This window comes from Hylobates moloch, unplaced genomic scaffold, assembly GCF_009828535.3.
Source record: "Hylobates moloch isolate HMO894 unplaced genomic scaffold, HMol_V3 SCAFFOLD_14, whole genome shotgun sequence".
Taxonomy (NCBI): Eukaryota; Metazoa; Chordata; class Mammalia; order Primates; family Hylobatidae; genus Hylobates; species Hylobates moloch.
The window spans coordinates 94074770-94100103 of NW_026652289.1; the positions used below are offsets into that span (position 1 = coordinate 94074770).

At 40.2% G+C, this 25334-nt stretch overlaps 1 protein-coding gene across 1 annotated transcript in view; it reads right to left on the reverse strand.

Moving 5' to 3' along the window:
- ATP8B4 (ATPase phospholipid transporting 8B4 (putative)) overlaps positions 1-25334 on the reverse strand; it is a 261101-nt gene that overhangs the window by 18711 nt on the left and 217056 nt on the right. Inside the window, exons 22-24 of the mRNA XM_032174818.2 lie at positions 22972-23155; positions 22200-22423; positions 2629-2712 (exon numbers count right to left, since the gene is read on the reverse strand). Coding sequence (XP_032030709.1) covers positions 2629-2712; positions 22200-22423; positions 22972-23155 — 492 coding nt within the window. The remainder of the gene's footprint in view (positions 1-2628; positions 2713-22199; positions 22424-22971; positions 23156-25334) is intronic.

Below are 25334 nucleotides of genomic sequence, written 5' to 3' on the forward strand. Positions count from 1 at the left end.
CTTTAAAGAGAAGGAGCTTGAGTCTCCAAGAGAGATTCACGAGAGGTCACACAGCTCGTAAGTAGCAGAACCAGGGCTTGCTTTGAGCTATTTGGCCTCAAATTGAAGTTTCTTTCCTACACTCTCCTGCAGGGTGTCAGAAGCATTTGTGCTCCCAGAATTCCAGCACATCACGTGCAGCCAATGGGCCCCAGAGGTTAATTGCCAAGGTAGTGAGTGGTAGTGACGAGGAGATGACAGCAGAGAGCTGTGGAGTCAGAACTGTCAAATCAGAGCTCATGACTTTGGAGGGAAGTGAGCAGGAAGAAGAGAGCAGGGAAAAGGGGAAACTGCATTTGGGATTCCAGGTGAGAAGGAGGCTGGGATGAGGATCCTACCCAGTGAGAATTTTAACAGCAGTTACCAGGTGTTCAGGACAAAGAAAGAATACAGACAGAAAGAGAAGGTGGCACATTTGACACCAACCGGGTCCCGAGAGAAACCAAATGCTTCTCAAACCTGATGTGCACACAAATCGCCTGGGAAACAGATGGTGATTCAATAGGGCTGAGGGCCCAAGACTGCATTTCCAGCCAGCTCCAAAGTAATGCTGATAACCACAGTGAGTACCAAAATCAAATGCCAAAACCGAAAAAGGATGACAAGAATCAACCACAGGGGACATCAGAGGACCACAGGTGGAGGAGAAGAGGCAAAAGTGGAAGCAACACAGGTGGTGAACTATTGTGGGAGAAGAACATTCCCCTTCCTGCTTGTGGGATGGCCCAGGTCTCTCCAAACAGAGTCCCATGGAAAAACACTGGCATATTCTCTTTAGAAAGTCCTGTTTTTAGATGCTTTTGGATGCTTGTTCCCCTAGTTGAGTGACTGAGGGTTATGTGCGCAGGCTTTGAAACAAGACAGTCATGAGCTCAATCCCTGCTAACGGGTTTAGCTGGTGTGTTATCTTAAACCTGTTACTTATCCGCCTGAGCCTTAGTTTCCTCATGCCCAGAAATGCAAACAATAACACCTCCCACATGGAACTATCGCCATGATTAAACCAGTATGTAAAGTATTTAGTAGAGTTCTTGACACATCATAACTAATAAATATGCCAGATGCTTCTATAAATAACAATTAATAAAATGAAAATAACAATAGCAATAATGTAGCAACCTCAGAGTTAAGAGGCCTGGTTCTAGGCTTAGCTGTGTCACTTATTGGCTGTGTGGCTTTAGGGAAATGACCCTCCAAGGCTTGGTTTCTGCCTTAAAAAATGAGCAGATCTGTTGATGATTGCTGAGGCCTGTCCAGCATAGCATTCCACAATCCTGTGATCAGTTTAAGGGCCAAGGTTGACAAAGCAGGAAAGGAGAGAGGAGCAGACACTCAACTTGATGGTAATAGGAAGCCTTATTGTATTTTTTTTGAATTGCACAATAACCATCTTTTCCCAGAAACTGCTTTATTTTTATTATTTTATTCCACATTCTGGGCAGCTACAAAGCTCCAAGAAAAGAAACACTTGTAAACATGGGCGCTGAGAAATGAATGTGCTTAATCCTTTACATCTAAGGTCTTCAGAAGTTCATTACTTTTTGTATAATTCCACAAAATATGCCTTTCGCAAACTGCCCTTTTTACATATGAGAAGGGAGACTTACAACTGACTACAAAGCCAACCAAATGGGAGACTGGAGTGAGCTCATAATGTGAAGATTTATATTTTGCAATAGATGGCTTTGGGCCAGAAAATGAGGCCTAGCAAACAGGTCTAACAACAGCCTGGAGAAAATCTGGTCTCCTTAAAAATACTTTTTTAAAAAACAAAAAGCCTTTTTAAAAATAAGACACTCTACTTGTGCCATGGAAATTCCACTGGCTAGTCTTTCACTTCCCCACAGGCAGCCAGACTTTTTCCCCTTCCCAGGAGGTCCCTTCCAAGGCTCTGAGTATGCCAAGGATCTACCATTTCTGTGATTGATCCTCTCCTTTCTCCCCACTCAAGCACATTGATGCTGGGACAAAAGAAATCCATGTTTTTTCTTTCCTTGGCCATGGGGCTTCTCATCCTCCTTTCCCACTGGCAGAGTGCTCTACCGGTCTGTGGCTCCTGTTCTGGGCTGTGTGTAACAAGGAAGTCTCACTGCAGATGTTAGCCCCCTGTGTTCCAACCTAGCTCCATGATTTTCTATCATTGCATGGTTCTTTATAAGCTCTCAGAGGCTAAGGCAGCATTTCCCCATGTGTGAACCACAGACACTAGTTCTGAGACATATTAATTAATAGGTGCTATACGAAAACAAAGTAAAGTACAGTCATAGAAGTTTGGGAAATGCTGGATTGAAATGAAGTTAAAGAGATTACTTCGTACAGGACTTCTAGAGCCTTTAGAGCAATATATGGGGTGTGACTCTCTAAAGGGACAGTAACCAGCTTTTATCAAATAATGTTTTTGGGGAAGCTAGGGTACAGGGGTGAGGAAGGCACAGTGGACCTGGAAGCATGTGTGATCCATGCAAAAGCAACTTAAAAAACTACATTCCTAGGGCTTCTACTTAGAATTGTGTCTTCTACTTAGAACCCACAAAAAACTAAAAAGCATAGAAGAGAAACTAAGTTATAAAGATGGAAAAGAAAACATACCTGGTCAAAAATCCCCATGGCTAAAACAGGCAGTGATGTGTAAACAATGTTAAAAAGGGTGATGAACCACTGATCATAAACAGTCTGAAAAGAAATATAACATGTAAGTGAGAAACACCATAGTAGTGAGAATATTCACATTTAAGTAGTGAAAATATTCACATTTAGGTTAAATAACCAGGTTTTCTGAGGTGGGTGGGAGTTGACTTTTAGAATCAGACAAATATGAATTCTCTCCTAGACCTGCCTCTTATCAGCTTAAAAATACTTTTTTAAAAAACAAAAAGCCTTTTTAAAAATAAGACACTCTACTTGTGCCATGGAAATTCCACTGGCTAGTCTTTCACTTCCCCACAGGCAGCCAGACTTTTTCCCCTTTCCAAGTTAAAGAGATTACTTCGTACAGGACTTCTAGAGCCTTTAGAGCAATATATGGGGTGTGACTCTCTAAAAGGACAGTAACCAACTTTTATCGAATAATGTTTTTGGGGAAGCTGCCTTAATGGGATACTAGATCTCTCTAAATGGCAATTTCTTTATCTCTAAAGTGATGTATACCCTTCCTGCAGTGTGGCAGTGAGGACAAAATGATACATGCAGTACCCCTAACATAGTGCGGGACACATATGAGCCCCCTGACCTTGTGGTGGGTTGCTATTTTATTCTCCAGGTTTTCAGTGGCTTGTAATGAGTCCAATTATCTGATCTAAGTGGTAAACAAAGGATTCACTAAAATCTTCAGAGACAAATATAGTAATGAGCCTGTTATTTCTATCCTGTGTTAAAATGGAGAGGTTTTTGTGGGGGAGTTGTTTAAAGCAAGATGGGCATGAAGCTACATGCTCACTAAACTGGGCGTAAATAGCACAACAACAAAAATATCTCCTCACACCTTTGTAGAGTAATTACACAAGAATTCCCTGCATGGGCCTCACTAAAAGTCAATGAAGCATGTGGAGCAGGCATATATCCCCATTTTGCCAATGAGTACACACAGATGTGGAAACAGAACCTTTCAGTTACGGAGCTTATTATGGGCAAAAGCAAAAATTAAAATCTACTTAATTAGTTAGAAGGTAGTAAGTGCTAGAGAGGAAAGGGGATAGGGAATGTGGGAGGGCTGTAATTGTTATACAGCAGATTGAAGAAAGTCTCACTGAGAAGTGAATCTAAGATCTGAAGGAAGTGGATCTGACATGCAGCTTTCTGAAACAGCTGGAAATGCTGGGACATGCAGCATTCCATACTGCAAGTAGGTCCCATGAAACAACCCTAAGGTGAGAAAGCATCCACTATGCTCAGAGAACAGCAAGGAGGCCTGGTTGGGTAGAGCAGAGTGACCTGTAGGAAGAATAATGGATGTCAGGAGGTAAGAAGAACAATCCTATGTAACTAAACATGGCTTATTACCCAAGTGAAAGTAGCAGACATTAGAAGACTTTAAGCAAAAGAGCAACCTGGTCTTATTTATATTTTAACGGGATTACTCTGGATGCTATGCTGAGAAGAAACTGAAGACAATGGTGGAAGTGGGAAAGCTTATGACTCAGAATAACTATTTCTAATAACAAATTTTAAGTTCTCTGCATGGTAACTCCCCTTTGTTACTCTCTGATTCCTATTTTCATCATCTGGTCTAAACCCAGCTGTAAGGATTTAGAAAGGGGGACTACAGCCAATGAAATGCTGATAAATGTTTAACAACAGGCTAAAAAAAAAATAACAAAAGCCAACCAGGTGCGGTGGCTCACGCCTGTAATCCCAGCACTTTGGGAGGCCTAGGTGGGTGGATCATGAGGTCAGGAGATCGAGACCATCCTGGCTAACATGGTGAAACCCCGTCTCTACTAAAAATACAAAAAATTAGCCGGGCGTGGTGGCGGGCGCCTGTAGTCCCAGCTACTCGGAGAGGCTGAGGCAGGAGAATGGCATGAACCCGGGAGGCGGAGCTTGCAGTGAGCTGAGATCACGCCACTGCACTCCAGACTGGGTGACAGAGCGAGACTCCATCTCAAAAAAGAAAAAAAAAAAAAAAAAGCCTTGATTTGTAGCATTTGCCAATTTGCCAACTTCCATGGTGTAAATATTCCTCCATGACTGATTTCAAGCAATGATGCCACTGAATGTGGAGTTGAGACATACTCACCATTATATAGTATTTCTACTATACAGACCCAATATAATCTCAAGAGCATAAATAGTAAAACACGGGAAAATAATTAGGAAGGGATTCATTTTGAGTATATTAACTGTCTTTTGTTTTTAATATAACTTAAATTGTAAATTTATATAATATAACTTTTAATAATGGCTGTATTTAACCACTGGCTCACAAAATTCACGAAAATTTAACAATCAGCTTTTGTGAATCAGTATGGGCCAGTTCCAAGATACCACGGCCTAGGTCCATGCTGGGAGCAAAGTGATACAAGACAGCAGCAGCCACCTGAAGGATAATGCACTCAATGTGGCATGAGAGAACGTGCAGAAGGGCAGGGCAGTAGTCCACTAGTCAGGCAACCATGAGAACAGACTGGAAAATCTGGCTGGCACTCCCTGGAACCCCCTTGGGTATTTAGCAGAGGTATCTGAAAGAAGCCTGAATTTATCGTACAGGATAGGGGGCACGTGTCATAATAATTGATTCATACCAAACCTCCTGCTGAAGATAACGAAAAAAGTTGAGAGAAAACAAAAGCATCTTCATCAAAGTATCAATGAACTAACAAGATAGCGGGGAATGACTTGTCAAGATCAAGAAGAGAATTAGAACTTAATAACTATCTCAAGGCCTAGGATAATGCTATCCTTCTCCAGACTCTATGTTTATTTCCTTCTACCAGCTGTTGAGGATAGAATGAACGCCTGATATTTTCTGGGCTAGCCAACTGTGCTGCTATGGCAGAGTCTGTGACCTCACTGCCGGGAGGCTGCCTTTGGGTCCCAGCCCAGAGTAGGAAGGGTTTCATCATGATCTCTACCCTTGATAGGCACTGAACCTTCTCCCTTCAGCCCAGGAAACTACTGAAGGCACAGCTCAGTCTGTCAATTGCCTCCTGTAGATTATCAACACTCCCAAGGTACATGGTTCAGAGCAGTGCGACCCCACAGGATCCCAGCCCAGAGCAGCAGTTGTGACAGGGTCCCAGTATCCAACTCCTATCTACCCTCAAGAGTCCACCAAAACTGCAGCTCAGCCTCTTTATCTTCCTTCTGATGAGTGAATGTATCCAACTCTACTTCTAGATACATATGTTCACAAATGTCTATCTTCGTGCAGTGGGATACACAAAAAAATACTCATAGCAGCATTGGTCATAATAGTCCCCAAACAAAAACAACCAAAACATCCTTCAAGTGTGGGATAAAGACATTATCATGTATCGATATAACAGAATACTATAGAATAATGAAAAGCAAAGAATTACAACTATATCCCAAAACACAAATGAATAAAAACTACATATAATAGTGAGCAAAAGAAGCCAGACACAAAGGCATAATTGCATTTAAATACAGTGTGAAAGTATGAAAATCTATTCCCATGTTGTTTTGGAACTCCTAATCATATAAAACAGAAGAAACGTGACTATAAGATGGCAGGGTAATGGCTACCTCTAGAGGATTGGAAAGAGGTCTCAAGGAAAAGCAGGGGAGCTGTTGGGTGTTTGGAAATGTTATATTTCTTGCACTGGATCATGGTACATGGGTGTTCGCTTCACAAAAATTTAAGCTGATATTTACATACTTTTTAATATATTTGTTAAACTTTACCAATGATAAAAAATTTAAAAATTAAACATGTGAGCTTCTTTTATAGTTATATTATAGCCCAGTGAGATTTCAGAGAGTAGGAAGATTCCAAAAATCCTGATGCCCAGGCCACACCCCAGGCCAATTAAATCAGTATCTCTGGGAGAAGGATCTAAGTTTTGGTCATTTTAAATTTTTCCCAGGTAATTCCAGTGTGAAGCCAAGATTGGGAATTACACTCACTTCCATTTTTTTTCTAAAGCAGAGCAGCTGACACAAATCTTCAACTCGTTGATGATGGCATCTGACAGTTTCAGGTATTAAGAAGAGAAAGAATCTGAGAAATTATGGCGTACTCAACTGTGAACAGCTGAAAGTCTGGCATAGCGTGCCCTCATCATCACAAACGGGCTCGCATTACAGGCTACACTTATTCGACAACTATCAGCATTTGTCAACTGGCACTCAGATTTGAAGCCTCATTTCACAACTGGAGCAAGAGAGGACAGGAAGGAAAAATCAGAGTAAGGTTTCAATGAGTTTCTACAAATTCTCAGAAGTTTTGCTGCCACTCAGTGTCACAATAACAAAAAGAAATAAAAATAGCTGATATTTACTAAACATCTACTCTGTGCCATTTTAAGTGCTTTACATCTATCGGCTCATTAAATTTTAACAACCCCGTAAGGTAGGTACTATTAATAGTTCCCAGTTTATAAATGGGAAAACTGAGGCCTATCAAGGTTAAGAGATTGCTCAATGTCATACCTTAAATGCAAATTTTTCTCCGTGATGTGCTTATTTCACATTGCATGCCTGTATCAAAACATCTCATGTACCCAATAAATACATATACCTACTATGTACCCACAATTTTTTTAATTATATTAAAAGAAAACCCAAAGGGGAAAAAAAGGTTTTCCAAGTATAGTTCAGAACCTTTTAGGGGATCCATAATGTCAAAACTATTTTCACGATAATACAAAAAGTTATGTATTTACCCTTTCACCCTGTTCTCTCATGAGTGTGTATGATATGTGACATCACAGCTGGTTGAATGCAGATGATATGAGAACCCAGGTGTCTTCTATTATGTTAACTAGTTTTACAAAAGTGTAAAACAATGGCATTCTTCTCATTAACTTGTTTTTGTTTTGGAAAATACAATCATTTTTCTTAAACGTATCTTACTTTTGTGAACATGTTATGGGTTCACTATTTTTTAACAAATTAATAAAAGTGTTTAGATTTTTTGCTTCATTTTCATTCCTAAGATGATAAATATTGATATAGTGGGGTCCTGAGATCACAAAGTTTGAGAACCGCCAGCCAAGCAGGTGTCAGAGCTAACTCCAAGCCTATGAACCTTAGTGCCCCCAACACTGACCACTGCATGAAACCACCTCTCTCAATCAGTGGTGTCATTTGGAACATTTCCTTGGCCTGGCACAGTGGCTCACACCTGTAATCCCAACACTTTGGGGGACGAGGCTAGTGGATCACTTGAGCTCAGGAGTTCAAGACCAGCCTTGGCAACATGGTGAAACCTGTCTCTACCAAAAATACAAAAAATTGGCTGGTCATGGTGGTGTGCACCTTGTGATCCCAGCTACTTGGGAGGCTGAGGCAGAAGAATCGCTTGAACATGGGAGGCAGAGGCTGCAGTGAGCCGAGATCACACCACTACACTCCAGCCTGGGAGACAGAAGTGAAATCCTGTCTCAAAAAAAAAGAAAGTTTCCTTGAAGGCTTTTTCCCTCACCTTGTTTAATGTAATTGAGAGCATACACAATTTTATATGCTATTTTTTTGGCATTTAAAACAGGGGTCCCCAACAGCCTATAACAGTCCATAGCCTGTTACGAACCAGGCCTCACAGCAGGTGAGTGGCAGGCAAGCGAGCCTGAGCTCCACCTCCTGTCAGATCAGTGGCCGCATAAGATTATCATAGGAGCATGAACCCTGTTGTGAACTGTGCGTATGCCAGCTCTATGCCTGATGATCTGAGGTGGAACAGTCTCATCCCAAAACCACCCCCACGGGTCTGTGGAAAATTGTCTTCCATGAAACCATCCCTGGTACCAAAAAGATTGGGGACCACTGATTTAAAATAACAACATTAGCATTGACCTGGGTTAAAACCCTCTAATGGCTTTCCATTTTACTTGGAATGAATCCAGACTCCCTATTCATCATGTCCTAAGAGCCCTTCCTGGTCCCCTGCCTGCCAGACTCTTTCTTCAACTTCACCTCACAACATTCTCACCCTCCCTCACCTAGCTGAGGCTTTGCTGATGGGCTTTCTCCAACTTATCTGGCTCATTCCTGCCTCAGGACATTTGCACTGGCTGTGCCCTCTGCCTGGAACACTTTAATCCCAAGGTATTCATATGGAAGTTTCCTCTGAACACTCAGGTCACAACTCCAGTGTCACCTCACCCTCTCAATGAGACCTTTTACATTACCAAGTTCTTTCTTAACAATTCTGATATTATCTTACTGATTTATTTCTTTATTATCTGTCTTCATCCCACTAGAATATAATCTCCATGAAGACAGAAATTTACGCACAACTATAATTTTAATGCCCAGAGCAGGATCTAGCCATTGGTACATACTCTACAAATATTTGTTGACTATAGGTGCTCTATAAATACTTGTTGAATTAATTATTTTACAACTTTTTAGTAAATGCTACATATTTAACTTTCTACTAGGCATTTTCCCATGGATGCACCATAGATTCAAACTTAATATATCACGACCAGACCTCATCCTCATATTACCTTAACCAGACGCCCCTCCTGGGTTCCCTATACCAGTATCTGATACCATCACATCCACCCCAGCATCCAAATTAGAAATCTGAGATTTCTCCCTCTCTCCAACACCCCATATCAAATCACTCCCCAGATACCTGATGGCTTGTGTTCCTGCCCAAGCTATCCTTCACTTCTGGAACTTTCCTCCTGTTGTCTCCTCTGCTGGGATGTCCGTCCTCTTACTTCTCATCTGCTTCAATATGTTTGATCCTGGAAGGGTCAGCATGGGAGGGGGAGTGGGCAGGTCTTCCAGGAAGCCTTTCTGAGTCCTGGCCATTCCCTGCCTCCATGAATGGCTTCTGGACCACTCATCGGTAGTTCCATGATGCCCCCATACCTCACTGCTTCTTAACTACTGACTTACAATTATTTATATGCTGGTTCCTAGCCCTGTCTCACTAGACTGTGAGCTACTTGAGAGCGGGTAATCTAACTCACCCGTGGGGCCCAAGAACCAAACTCAGCACCTGCTCAATAAAAGGAAGCTGGTGTCTTAGGGGTAAGGGAGTCAGCAGACAGAACTGTGTGAACTAGAGTAGGATACTCAATCTCGCTGAGTCTTGGTTTCCTAGGCTATAAAATGAGGATTACAGGGAGGCTGTGAGTATTCAGTGAAATGAGGCAAATGCCACAACAACGCCTGAAAGACAGTGCTCAGGAAGTGAGGACCATATTATGGAAGGAAGAAAGGAGGGAGGATGGGGGGAGCATGCAGGGATCCAAGCTTCAAGAGATGTGTTTAATGGGTAAATAAAAAGGTACATTTTCCTGCTAATTGTATTTTTATAAAAATAGAATTCTTTATTGAGACAATTAACCATAGATATTTATTTCTATAATAAACTATGGTAGCCATGAGATCAATATAACATCAGAACAAGATTTAAAGAAAAATGAGTACCTTGGTACAATTGCTTTCTTCATGAATACTTAATTATATCAATCACTGTTCACTCTAATTCTGGTTTTTATCTCAGGCTCTACCAAAATGTGTTAACCTGAGTCCTTTACCTTAGAAACCAACTTTGCCATATGGGCATTGGCTTAGCACAGTTTAGACTTCAGGGTCTTTCACAGAAATTAAGGCCACAAGCAACTTTTTTTTTTTTTTTTTGGAGATGGAGTTTCACTCTTTTGCCCAGGCTGGAGTGCAGTGGCACGATCTCAGCTCACTGCAGCCTCCGTACCCTGGGTTCAAGCGATTCTCCTGCCTCAGCCTCCCGAGTGGCTGGGATTACAGGCGCCTGCCACCATGCCTGGCTAATTTTTGTATTTTTAGTATAGACGGGGTTTTGCCATGTTGGACAGGCTGGTCTTGAACTCCTGGCCTCAGGTGATCCACCTGCCTTGGCCTCCCAAAGTGCTGGGATTACAAGCATAAACCACCGTTCCTGGCCAAGCAATGTTTCTTCTACAACAGGTTTCTGCTGAAGAATCCTTGCAAGAGATCTCCAGCTACTCAAACAGTTATTCTAGTAAATGCCCCACTTCTACATGTGGCCCTTAGATCCCCTTGGAAAAATTTTAAGGCCCCCTTCTGGTGACTAGGACTAGCTGAGAGGGGCACACGAGCCCAGATCAGCCTCCCTGTTTCTCCCCTTCCAAGCATGCTCAGGCACTCTACCACCTCTTCTTCCCTCCCAACCCACCCAACACAGGTTGACCAGATGCCCTGAAGAGAGGGGCAGGGTGGGGGTTGAGGGATGATGACTCTTTTCAGATTTCTAGGTTGACACTCTGATTTGGGGTGACTCAAATTGTTTATATAAAAGGAGTCCCACAAAAAACTATTTTCCCTAGGGCACCCATACCCACAGGGGAAGCCATGGCACCTCTGGCTCCAAAATATTTGTTCCCTATCTCCAATACTCTGAACAAGAGAGAAAAGCCATGCTACTACAAGATGTCACAAGTCTGTTTAAAATCCTATAAGTGTCTCTTCACAGATCAGAAAAAAAAAAACAGGGAGGAGAGTTCATTTTTCCAACTTCACTGTTTTTCTATTTAAGGAAAGCTCCTCGCTCCCTTCTTTATGGGAGCAATTTATCAGCCTTATCAACCATTTTATATAGAGTTAAAAATACTCCAGCTACAAATTACAATCTAAAAACAGCTTGGAGAACACAAAACCTATGATTTATAGAATGACACATTTAAATAAACCTTAATAAAGTTCTTAAACAGCTGCAAAGGGCTTTCTGCTCTTTCTGCTCGACCACTGGCTGAGCTCCTTGTTCAAATAACAAGATGAACTTACTACCTCTTTGGAGATGTGTATCCCCCTTTTCCTATGTGTTGCAGAGGAAACCTATCTAATGACATTTTTGGGGCCTTAAAAAACATTTGTCATTTAAAGAAAACACATTGTGGAATAAATATGAGGTGCTCAGCCTCAGCACATCTGTTATTGATTTGTGTAATTAGTAAAAACCCGCTCACAGCATCCAGGAGGAGTGACCCAGGCCTGAGCACTCGTCCAGTCCTGGACTTTCCCCAGAGCACATCTGGAAGGTGAGGGGGAGCAGAGCTGCCATGCCAGGTGAAGATGGGCTCACAGGTAACCAAATCCATGAAGTCATCAAAGCCTTAAGATTAGTCGCAGGCTTTCATGTTACTTTCCAAACTTTTTGTTGCTTTATTATACTGTTTGACAGAACTAAAGTTTTTCCAGCCTTGACAAGATAATTGCTTCCATATCACAGTAGAATTGAAGAGAAAAAAAACATACACAGCCCTGTATCTCACTGACAATGATAAATTGTCATCAGATAATATCATCTCACAAGTACACAGTACCAGTAGTTGCACAGTTTTAAGCATGAATTTTCTAAATAGGACCTCAACCAATTTTTTTTTTATTTAGCTGTATCCTTGGTAGGGGACAGTTCCTCTTTATGAAAAGTCCTGAAGGCATAGGGTGCTTTTAAAATAAGTCACAGGTATAAATTGTGAATCCAAACCCACTGTGAATGCCACAAAACTCATGTAGGTTTCAATAACAGATTGGGATAAGGCATGTCTTTAAAAAGGATCCACGATTCAGTTTAGAGACTTAGTCTCCTTTATCCAAACCTCTCTGTTCCAGAAATCTGGCTGGAAATCTCATTAGAACAAATTATATTTAATTTGTTTCTCAGTGGCAGTTGAGTTGGAGTGTTTGCCAGCAGAAGGTGTCCTCAAGCTTCCAGATGATTCTACAAAACAGTTCGCCTAGGGACAGGCCTGTCCCTCCCACAGCTCTAAGCTATGACACACCCCGCAAGACATGAGGTCTCTTTCAATAGCTCATTTCCTCCACATGGTCATATCGAACTGAGTGTTTCTGGACATTTCTCCTTTAGATTCCAAATAAGGCAAACATTTGCTGATTAGGGGTTGAGGGAAGACAGTTTAAAGAAAAAAAAAAAAGGATATGGCCATTAGCTTTTCCAAATTTATGACAACCCAAGAGGTCACTTATCATCAGGTAGAGCAGGCAGAGCACTGAGGTGGGAGCCAGGGGACTTGGTTCCGGCCCTAGCCTTGCCCACTGCTGATCCTCAGCTCCTGCAGGATCAGGCTCCTCCTCTGTAAAACGAGGGACTGGACTCAATATCTCTGACATTCTCTGCCAGAGTAAAGATTCTAGGTTTCAACAAGATATATACTTTTTGTTCTTTGTTCCCACTGCTTCTCCCAGGAAATTCCACCCAACATAGGAAACAAAAGGGAGTCTGGTCCGCGGGTTCTTTCCACTGTACATCCCAAGCCAATTACAACATAAGCAACGTACTGAAGTTAACCAGAGGAAAGTCCATAAACCAACTACAACCCAGCCTACATCACATCACCATCCATCACAGATGTCCTAAGTGCCACCATCCCACAGGCAGTGATGCTCCCACCCATCGGCCTTCTTGAAGCCTTGCACACCACAGCTGGATTTGCCTACACATATGCCCCAGCCCACCTACCAGGATGGGGCATTGGCTGGAATCTATTGGAGCTCTCATCAGAGAATAATTGCCTGGATAAAATCGACCAGGCCCCAAAGGCAGACTGATATAGTAAAGAAATAGCACATGTCACTTCATTAAATAATTAAGCTGGTGTTTTAGAAAGTCAACATTGTGTCTTAAAAAACACAATCTGTTTACGTTTGGTCAGATGTTTTCAGCGGAAGAAAGGATTACTTCCAAACAATCTGTTGAGATGTACACGGAAGAATATTTAGGTGCTTATGAATCATGCTGTGATTTGACAGGGTTGGCCCCAAGACATGGCTTATCCATGGTAAATTTATTCCAAAAGAAATTTTTGGTAGAGAAATAAAAGAAAGGAGATTATGGGATTATTCGACATTTGTTTCCCATTTATGAAAATAAAATCTTTCCCAGACTGTAGGTTCCTTGAGGGTAGAAACAGCATCCCTTTGATTCACTCTGTTGTTCCTGGGGGGCCATCAGAGCACCTGGCCCTAAACTGGCACCCAGTTTATTGTTGGTAAATGAACAAGCATTCAGACCACAGGTTCTGCATTGGACAGTATGTGTGTGAGTCTCACTGCTGTTGGGACTGGACAGAGAAAGTGATGGAAGATTAGGCCAACCCAGGAATGGCCTCTAAAGAGATGCTGGCTATTACCAAATCTGCCAGGCCTTGGAGTTGTTATTACTACTGGCTCCATTTCACTACGGAGCTTTCAATCCTGTTAAAGCAGTTTAGGAGAGGGGTGGCAGGGAGTGGGAAGACCTCAGACAGCTGACTTTCTTTAAAAGACTGGAAGTAAGTGGCTATCTAAGGGGCTTTATGGGCTAAGAAAGTCTCATCACCCAGCACATGGTGTTAGAGGCCAAAGCCACATGTTGGGTGATCTTAATGGGGAGGTGAGAGAGTATGACAGTGAAATTGTCCCCCATTCAAAAATTCTCATTCTCCGTAGTTCTTACAAATATGTTGTTTTCTTTTCACTTGCCTCATTTACAGCATATTGTCCTTAGAAAAGCAGGACTAAAAAAAAGCCAAAACATTTTTCAGTTAAACCTGTTGCTAATCAGGCCCTTCCAGTGAAAAACAGGGAATGGAAAAGAGACAATGATCCCTGCCAATCCCAATTCCAAATCCGAGCCACCTTCACAGCCAGTCTTCAGTACTCTGAACATGCCAGGCCACTCCCATGTGGGGTGAGGCTGGGGAACACCGGAGTTTCCATCTTTACAGTGGTAGAACACCTGCTCTAGAACAGGCTTCTTGCTATAGACAATACTGCTAAGTAAGCTCCCCATTCAATGCCATGCAGTTTTTGAAAGGTATTTCTGAATGAGTTGGTGTTAAATAGAATTTTGGAAATTAGAAGATTTTAGCTAATTACAGGTCAGTTGGAAAGTGTATGAGGGGAGGGATGTCCTCCTTTTACTCCACAGTCTCACACCCTTCTGCAAATCAGGCCCCAAACCCCTGAAGGGAGCTAGAATTTCAGGCCTTCAGATCTCCACTTAATTTTTAAAATATTCATACACTTGCTTGCAGACTAATTGTGCCTAAGTCATCCTAGATCCTCACACATTTCTCCTTTCCCCATGCTTTCGAATTACCTTTAAATACAAGTTTGTTTGTTTGTTGTTTGTTTGCTTTGAGATGGAGTCTCGCTCCATCACCCAGGCTGGAATGCAGTGGTGTGATCTCAGCTCACTGCAACCTCCGCCTCCCAGGTTCAAGCGATTCTCCTACCTCAGCCTACTAAGTAGCTGGGATTACAGGCACGCTCCACCACGTCTGGCTATTTTTTGTATTTTTAGTAGAGACGAAGTTTCACTGTGTTGGCCAGGCTGGTCTCAAACTCCTGACCTCAAGTGACCCGCCCACCTTGGCCTCCCAAAGTGCTAGGATTGCAGGCGTGAGCCACTGCACCCAACTAAATACAATATTTTTATTAGACTGATTTATGCACTTCTTTATTTCCCAATGAGAAAAACCAGTTCTAGGTGGGCAAGAGTTTGTCCTTTTCATTATTTTGTCTTCTCTTCCCAAGATAGCAAGCAAGTCTTTCTATTAGCAAGTTGACAATGTCATATGACTCACAGATGAGGAAGACAGAAATTATTAAATTAAAAACAATATCTCGGGCGGGGCACAGTGGCTCATGCCTGTAATCCCAGCACTTTGAGGGGTTGAGGCAGGCAGATCACGAGGTCAGGAGATTGAGACTACCCCGTCTCTACTAAAAAAAAAAAAAAAACACACACACACAAATTAGTTGGGCATGGTGGCACGTGCCTGTAGTCCCAGCTACTCGGGAGGCTGAGGCACGAGAATTGCTTGAACCCAGAAGGCAGAGGTTGCAGTGAGCCAAGATCACACCACCGCACTCCAGCTTCGCAACAGAGCAAGACTAGCCTAAAAAAAAAAAAAAAAATCTTAAATGTCTATAGACTCAGAATAGTCTGAGTCATTAAGACTCAGAATATCATTAAGAAAAATAACATGTTTGAAGAATGTAAATCAAGAGAACTTTCTTAAAGTGTGACAAGTTGTGTTTTTAATAAGAAAGCTATAAAAGAATATGATTTTAGTAGTACAAAAGTTGAGATATATTCACATATAAATATTTTTATAATCTGAAAAAAGTCTTTGAGAATAATGGAAAAGACTTTGCAGAAGTTTAAATGTAAACCCTTACTTTGGTATATAAAACAGGGGTATTTTGTCCCTTGGACTAGAGTTAATTATTAAAATGGAAGTTTTTGTAAAGGGAGAAACATAAATAGCCTGTTCCTATGGGGACAATATTCTTGGCATCATTTTGCTCTTTGTACATCTTATTGTTTTCAAAACACTAGAACTGGGATAAATAGCAAGGCAATGTCAAGTTTTGAAATTGTTGCTATAGAAGCATCTATTCCAGAATGTCCTAAAGTGAGTTCCATATGGCACCTGTTCTACAGGACATTATATGTGTTGCTTAGAAAAAGCAGCGTTCCTACCTGACTTCAAACTATACTACAAGGCTACAGTAACCAAAACAGCATGGTACTGGTACCACAAGAGACATAGATCAATGGAACAGAACAGAGCCCTCAGAAATGATGCCGCATATCTACAACTATCTGATCTTTGACAAACCTGACAAAAACAAGCAATGGGGAAAGGATTCCCTATTTAATAAATGGTGCTGGGAAAACTGGCTAGCCATATGTAGAAAGCTGAAACTGGATCCCTTCCTTACACCTTATACAAAAATTAATTCAAGATGGATTAAAGACTTATATGTTAGACCTAAAACCATTAAAATCCTACAAGAAAACCTAGGCAATATCATTCAGGACATAGGCGTGGGCAAGGACTTCATGTCTAAAACACCAAAAGCAATGGCAACAAAAGCCAAAATTGACAAATGGGATCTAATTAAACTAAAGAGCTTCTGCACAGCAAAAGAAACTATCATCAGAGTGAACAGGCAACCTACAGAATGGGAGAAAATTTTTGCAACCTACTCATCTGACAAAGGGCTAATACCCAGAATCTACAATGAACTCAAATTTATAAGAAAAAAACAAACAACCCCATCAAAAAGTGGGCAAAGGACATGAACAGACACTTCTCAAAAGAAGACATTTACGCAGCCAAAAAACACATGAAAAAATGCTCATCATCACTCGCCATCAGAGAAATGCAAATCAAAACCACAGTGAGATACCATCTCACACCAGTTAGAATGGCCATCATTAAAAAGTCAGGAAACAACAGGTGCTGGAGAGGATGTGGAGAAATAGGAACACTTTTACACTGTTGGTGGGGCTGTAAACTAGTTCAACCATTGTGGAAGTCAGTGTGGCGATTCCTCAGGGATCTAGAACTAGAAATGCCATTTGACCCAGCCATCCCATTACTGGGTATATACCCAAAGGACTATAAATCATGCTGCTATAAAGATACATGCACACGTATGTTTATTGCGGCACTATTCACAATAGCAAAGAGTTGGAACCAACCCAAATGTTCAACAACAATAGACTGGATTAAGAAAATGTGGCACATATACACCATGGAATACTATGCAGCCATAAAAAATGATGAGTTCATGTCCTTTGTAGGGACATGGATGAAGCTGGAAACCATCATTCTCAGCAAACTATCACAAGGACAAAAAACCAAACACCGCATGTTCTCACTCATAGGTGGGAATTGAACAATGAGAACTCATGGACACAGGAAGGGGAACATCACACTCCGGGAACTGTTGTGGGGTGGAGGGAGGGGGGAGGGACAGCATTAGGAGATATACCTAATGCTAAATGACGAGTTAATGGGTGCAGCACACCAACATGGCATATGGATACATATGTAACAAACCTGCACATTGTGCACATGTACCCTAAAACCTAAAGTATAATAATAAAAAAAAAAAAAAAAAGAAAGAAAAAGCAGCGTTCCATTCTAAATGAGTTTGGGTAATAATACCAAATCTCATTGACTCTAAAGCACAATTGATTGTAAGAAATACCATTATCAATGCCAAAATTCAACCAAATGGGGAATCTAACATTCCCATAAAGCTAGGGCAACAAAGAGCTACATCCTCAGTGTAAAAGAGAAATCTTCATGCAGAAGATTTCTGCAAGGAAACTAGGACTGCAAGGAAACTAGCCTATGTCAACTTTGCACTAACTAAAGGGAGAGACAAAATCTCTCTTGAAAACATGGACCACAAGCTGGTATTCACTAGAATCTGCAATCTGAATTTAAAAAATCTTTGGAAAGAGAAAGATCTTAGGTTGGCAGCAGTGCCCACAGGGAACTGGATGAAGTCACACAAATGCTCTCTGGAAAACCTGACTTCAATCCAGATCAAAGGATATTGTAATATACTTTTGATTGTAAAGACACATCCAAGTTTTAGAGATGTCAGATGTGAGAATACATATATATGCACCTTGGAGTCAAATATAGTAGTGTTTCTTTACATTTGGACTTGTCAGAGCCTACGATTCACAGACTAATGTGAACTGTAAATTTTTAAGGCTGAAGAGAGAAGATGGGGAGGTGAGAGTGGGAAGAAATAGAATTTGCTGGACAGTAGAACTCCCAAATATTATTATTTAGAAAATGTCAAACAAAGAGCTAATATAGACTAAGAGGTGGAAACAACCCAAATGTCCATAGATGGATTCATGGATAAACAAAATGTAGTATATACATACAATGTAACACAATTCAGCCTTAAAAAGAGGAAAAATACTGCCACGTGCTACAACATGGATGAATCTTGAGGACACTAGGCTAAGTGAAATAAGCATGTCACAAAAAGGCAAATACTATATGATTCCATTTATATGAGGTATCTAAAGTAGGAAAACTCACAGAAAAAGAACGTAGAATGGTGGTTGCCAGGGACTAGGGGAAATGGAGAGTTGTTATTTAGTGGATATAAAGTTTCAGTTTTGCAGAATGAAAAAGTTTTAGAGATCTGTTACACAACAATGTGTACATACTTAACACTACCGAACTCTACACTTAAAAGTAGTTAAGTTGGTAAATTTTATGTGTTTTTTACCATAATTAAGCTAATATAGACCATGATTGTAAAACCTACTTCATATGGTTATTGTAACTACTGAGCTAATAAAGGTAAAACATTTAGACAATGCCTGAAACATACTAAGTGCTATTTAAATGTTAGGTATAATTATAACTTGTTTGTATCCCTACTTGTTAGTGTCAACAATATCATGATTCTACAAAGAAGCTGACCCCACAGCATTGATGCCACTACATGTGTACGGTCACTGACTGGCTGTCCTCTCCTCTCCAACAGGTGATAAGCAATTGCTACTTGTCGCTCTCCTGGAAAGCCTATCTACTTCTCTGACAAGTCTGGAAATAAAACCTTAAACCTTCCACAACATGAATAGCTAATAAAATTTGTGAGATCACACTTTGCCTTGGCCATCAAGAGCACACTTCTTAACATACCCAGGACATAAGGTCCAGGAGGCACCACGGCCTGACACATAGCAAAGGCTTAGTGAATATTTATTAAATGAGTGAAATCCTTAAATAGTGGGACCAAAGTACCCTTTCCAGTATAAGCTTTGGTCCCAATTTGATAAGGTCATCATACAAATTGTGGCAAAGTAGATAGCAGTCCAGGACTCCTATTCAGAAGCCCAATTATTTTTATATGGTGATTGCTCCTCTGCCTAAAAAAAAGGTATCCTGCCCTATTTAAATCAGCCAAGAACCAGCCAAAACACCTGGAAAATCCACTCTCTGTCTTTCCTAGAATGAAAGGATGTATAAATAACTAAGAAATGTATCACCTGTAGCCCAATTAACTATTGTATCATGTTAATATTAACACAACTGAGAAAAACAGCATTCTATATTCTGAAATCAGTTCCGTAACCACATTTACATCTTAAGACCCTGAGCCCCTTTGCCACAGTGGTGATCAGGCTGCACACGTTTAAACAGACCAGATCCAGAGCCTGCAGGGATGGCCCCTGGGGTGGGTAGAGTAAGTGGCAACTGTGTGAGTGACTGTAGGCACATTGGAATGGCTCTCTTTGCTGCACCTGCCTCAAGCATGGGAAAGGACTATAGAAACACCCAACAACGTGAAATGACTAGAAGGCCTTCTATATGGCAGGTAACATTCAAGATTTTATTACAGATGTATTGATGAGTTAGATGCACTTCTTTTCCTCAAGGAGCTAATGGTTAAGCTAGGTAAGATATAATAGACTGGCTAAACTGGGGAAAGAAATCCTGTACCCTGAACAGATATCCCTTTTCCACCTGGCCCTGTCTTAGTGCGGGTAAAATATGCTTCAGGGACAGTGGTCTGACAAGAGGGCTGAAAGGATTTTAAATCCTCTGGAAAAATTCAACTGGGGGAGATCAGCTGTTGACTTAACCGGCCCCTCTGCTTTAGAAAAGATGAATAGGGTCTAATGTTGTTGACAAAACAAAAAGTCAGCAGATTGGACTTTGGTCTGGGTTCAAGGAAGCAGAACTTGGGATATTCTTCTAGGTTTTCTAGCCCAGTGGTTCTCAAAGTACAGTTCTAGGGGCTACAGCCCAGTGGGCAGTGCTTTAACCAGCCCTCCAGGTGATTCCCATGCATGCTAAAGCTTGAGAACCACTGGTCCAACCCAATTCACTGGCTTAGGAAAGAACACAGATGGTCAACTGGGACTAACAATCGATTCAAAATGAAAATTGTGCAATTAACTAGAGCTTTCAGTGTAAAAAAACAAAAGGAAAAGAAAGGGACACAGAAAAGAAACATGTTAGTTAAATAAAACATTTCAGAAACCTAATCACAGACAGGTGGTGTGCCTTACAGCTGGGTTCAACCATCAAGCTGCTCATGTCGTTGGGGCAATTATTGTTCTCTCTTGCTGTTCTCTTTTAAAATGCAAATATCAGTGAAAGAATAAAAATTCTAGTTGCTTAACATCTGGCTCTGACCAATTTTATCAGAACCCAGAAAATGACCTAAATGTAGAGGTTAGAAGTCATTGAACATTAGTTTCAACTTCACAGTTTTAACAGACAACTTAGTGGAACAGTTGCCTATTCAAGCTTTGTGTGTCTGCAAATACAAATCATAGACTACTATTCTGTGTTCTAAGAGTTTTTAAATGGGGTTTGTCCCTTCACAGTCTTGAGATTCTTCAGCCTTAAGCCTTTGGAATATGAAAATTAGATCTCTTAGAAACACTCCTTAGCAGATGGTCTTGCTTTGTTCTTACATGGAAGGAAAATCAACAGACTAGGAAGCCACAGGCCACATTCTGACGCTTGTCTTTGTTGGACAAAGGAGGAATTATGAGCATGCAAATATCCCCAGCCCCACGCCTACTCTGAAGTAGCACTAAGATAACTTCTACTTCTGAGTAGCTAAAATCAAGACTCTGCTTTACTTCAACTGTCAAGAGATTAACAACAAAAAGAGGCAAAAATATCAACATAATCTACTCTTAGTTTAGGGCATGTTATCCTAAAAAGAGAAAATTAAGAATGGGAACAGGTGTGCCTCACTTTAAGCAATCTCAACTTCCCAGAAAAAGGGAAAAATGTTGAAAACGTATTTTCATTATAAAAAGGGATTCACTAATCTCCCTCAGCACATGTAAGAAGATGCCAAGATTTCATTTATACTCAGTCTTTTTGAATAAAATGATTTTTTAAAAATCACCTTCATGCATATCGTTGAATCCAGTGTCATTGATTAAACCCAAAGAAGGAAAGAACAATTGAATAAATCTCTGAGAGTTATGGTTACCATTTCATTTTCAAGGACAATCTTTTTCTTGTATTGTTCAAAATGTCAATGCCATATCTACATTTAAGTTTTTGGTAAAAAATTTTTTAAACTTATAAGTATATTTAAATGATATAGACATTACATTTTACAGTTGATTCATTGGGTCAAAACTTTTCTGATATTGAAGATGTGTGGTTAAATAACTATCCTTTAATGTATATGAAGTGATATAAAAATAGAATCCTAATTTATAAATTTGCTAATTTTCTTTCTTCCTACCAGCGTTATCTATAGATCAACTTTTAGCTGATGAATTGCTGTCTAAACAGCTTTGATGTCAGAGTACCAATCAGCCCAGATACATTTAGTGTGTTGGATAAGAAACCATCTTCCCAGTAAAGATACCTCAACATTTCTTACTAGTGATTTGCAGACTTCTGTTCTAAATTAAAACTCTACAACAAGCTTACCTGTCATCATACCAAAAACATTTCAACAAAAACTAAAGTATGCATGGAAGGAGTACTCACTGGTTGACTATCTAAATAAGAAAATAAATAAATAAAATTCCAGCTAGATACATATTCTTCTTGGGTGCAAAGCTCAAGTCAACTATCAATTACATAATTGTAATACTGTTACGTGAATCAGCCATTAAAAAATGCTCTTAATTTATTAGTAAAGAGCCATGAAGAAGAGTCATTTGTAATATCATCCAAAAAAAAAAAAACATGCTTTTTACCAACCTGGGCTGAGAAACCACAGAAGAAACCAAACCAGAAATGCACAAGTGTAAATGCAAAATTCTTATAGAAGAAATAGCATAAGAATTTGCACATTCGGAAATAAGACCACCTTCCATGAACAAAGAGAAGCCTTTGGAGGTATCTAAACTGTGCAAATGAATAGTCGCTGGCTAAGACTGCTTGCGATCCCTCCTGGCCGCTGATGCCAACACCAATGTGAGCACCTACAAAGGAAAGAGGAACACTGTCATTCCCAAAACAAAGCCACGATCTCTTTCGGAAACTTGTCATTCCTCTTTTATTTACAGAAAACTTACAGCCATTGCAATTATAATTTTTCACATATATTATCTCATGAAACACTTATGATAGATATTTATCTCAGTTTTACAAAAGAGAAAGCCTCAGAAAAGTTCAGTGACTTACAGAAGTTTTTACAATTTGTAAGTGGCAAAGATGGGGTTAAAGTCCCATGTTACAAATGTGGGTTTGGTGTTCTTTCCTCTACACCGTAGCTACTTACTTCCTCAAATAGTAAAAGGTGAACGACGTCTTTTTCTAGCCTAAAAATACACAAATGGTTTATTTAAAGACAAAGAAATTTTGTTATGAATGCTGATAATGGTGGTAGCATTGGACCCAGAAGTATCATTCATTTTAGAATCACTGGCAAAAGTAAATTTTAATGCAATCTAGTGCTTATATATTGCCAAATGCTGAAACTGAGGACCCCATGTATGCAGCATACCCCATTGAGCAAATATCCTCTTACTTTTAATCATGCTGACATCATTGGCTCCATCACCAATGGCCAAAGTAACAGCATTTCTGTACTTCTTCACCAGCTCTACCACTTGGGCTTTCTGGAGTGGAGTGACCCTGCAGCAAACTACAGTCTTACACATGCACGCAAGTTCTAGGAGATCATTCTTGACATCACTTTCTAGGGCATGAGCCTGTGTGATTAAAAATAAAATTCAAAAAAGAACAGGAAACAATAAATGAGAGTTGAGAAACAAGACAAATGTCTTGTTTTGTTTGCTAAAACCATTTCATTTGTTTGCTAAACCATTTCGTTCACTCCAAAAAGTCACTGTCGATTCAGAATCACACAAGCAACAAAAACTAAAGAAATGAGTATTGAACTCCTAAGCAAATTTTAAAATACTACTAAGGAGTTTTAAAATAAAAATAAATGAAACTGCCATTTATATGTCTTCCTTGATACCATGCTGCACTGGAGAGAGAGAGTTAAATGCTGGAGAAGTTCTAGAAACCATTAAAATTGATGAAAACAAAAGACAGAACCTATCTACCAGCTCACCAAGTTTAGAATGAACTACAAATGATGATGTTTTGTTTATTCTATCTGATGGGCTTTTTGTTTCTTTGCATTGTTGTTTTGTATATTTAGTTTGTTGTGATTGTTAACGTGCAGGCAAAATGAAAAGCAGATGATCTGGGGATTGTCCCTTGAAGAACACAGTGACTGAAACCCAGAGAGGCCTGTGCAAAAGGGGGGCATGCAAGCTGCGTCACAGACAGGGTTCCTCAACCATACTCTTGTTCCTATCCAAATGCATAAGAGCCTTTAGCTATGCCAAGAAATCACTAAAAAAGATAGCACAATCCCTTCCAATTAACTGTGCAAGTTTTTTTTCCTAGAAAATGTTTTACTGTAAATTCTTTAATAAACACACTAAGAGGAAACAAATCCACTTACACTTCGAGTCATCAGTATCTTTGAGCGAATCTTTAGCAAGACATTCGCAGCCCATCACAATCTGGCCCCTGCATTCCTTTTGAGTTTTACCTTCTACCACCACTTTTAAGTCTACACTTTTTTCCCATCGTGCCAAATTGCTTGTTCCTCATGATTGAATGGACTCTTTCTTGCCTCTGTGCCTTTGTACTTGCCATTACCTCTACTTGAAAATATCACTCTCTCCAGGAAGTCTTCCCTGATTCTCCCACAAGGAAGTAAATGTCTCCCTTTGTGCTCTCAAAGCATTGTTTTCATTCCTCTTTTACAGTATTTGTCATACCACTGTGTGATTATCTCACCTACTGGACAGCAATCCCTAAAATGAGAACCATGTTCTCTTCACAGTCTTATCCTCAGACTTTAGCACTGTGACCTGGGCATGCTTAATAAAAATGCCAATGGATGAATGGCTGGATGGGTAAATGAATATAAAAACATAACTCAGTACAGAAAATTCTCATGTTCAAACCTATAATTCCTAGGTGAAATTGTGAGTTGGCATTTTCAAATATTATCACTCTTTCTGAAAGAGAAAACAGATAACTGTCTGTCTTGCCTAGAATGGTCTCTTTCTCTCTCTCTCTCTTTTTTATTATCAGCAAGTGAAAAACTATGCTAAGACTCTGAGAAAAAACAAAGGTCCAATTATATTCTGCAAAGCATCAGGATTTGAGCAAATTAGAATCATGATTAAAAAAAAGAAAAAGAAAAAGCTTTCTGACCATACTAGCAAAAACATAGTCAAGTCTCCTTAAATTAAAAATGGCATTTCATGGTTCCATGAGTTTCAGGCTTTGAAGATGACGGTGTCCTTGAAGAGCATCTACCTTACCTCCTTCTTTCAATGCACTTAGAGACAGAGAGAGAGAATGGTATAAATTATCACCTGAGTACTCTAATGCCACCACACATTGGATTCTTTGAGCCTGAGAGAAAGTCAAAGTATAACTCATAAGGTCCCCTTTCCATATTGTGGTCTCTGGGGAATTCAGCTTGGGGGCCACCAGCTTTAAGACTCAGATGACAGTCATAATTTTCAGTTACTGTTCTTCTGTGCATAAAGGAATTTTGTGTCATCTGGACAAACTTTCAACTGAGTTTGGCCTGCAGCTGAGCTCTGTAACTTTCCACGGTGTAGAAGGCAACACATCATTATGTCTGGAATCCAGCTGGATAATGCTCTAAGCACTAACAGCTAACAACAGACAGCTGATCGCTAAGGGAGAAAACACAATATCCTCATAGCCAACTTCTTTTGTCCACTAAGAAACTGTCTACAAGAAGATACATTTATTGTCCAAACTCCAAAGTGAAAAATGATCATCAAAGCCAGAGAAAGATGTGAGATTAATTCTTTGTGCATATAAATT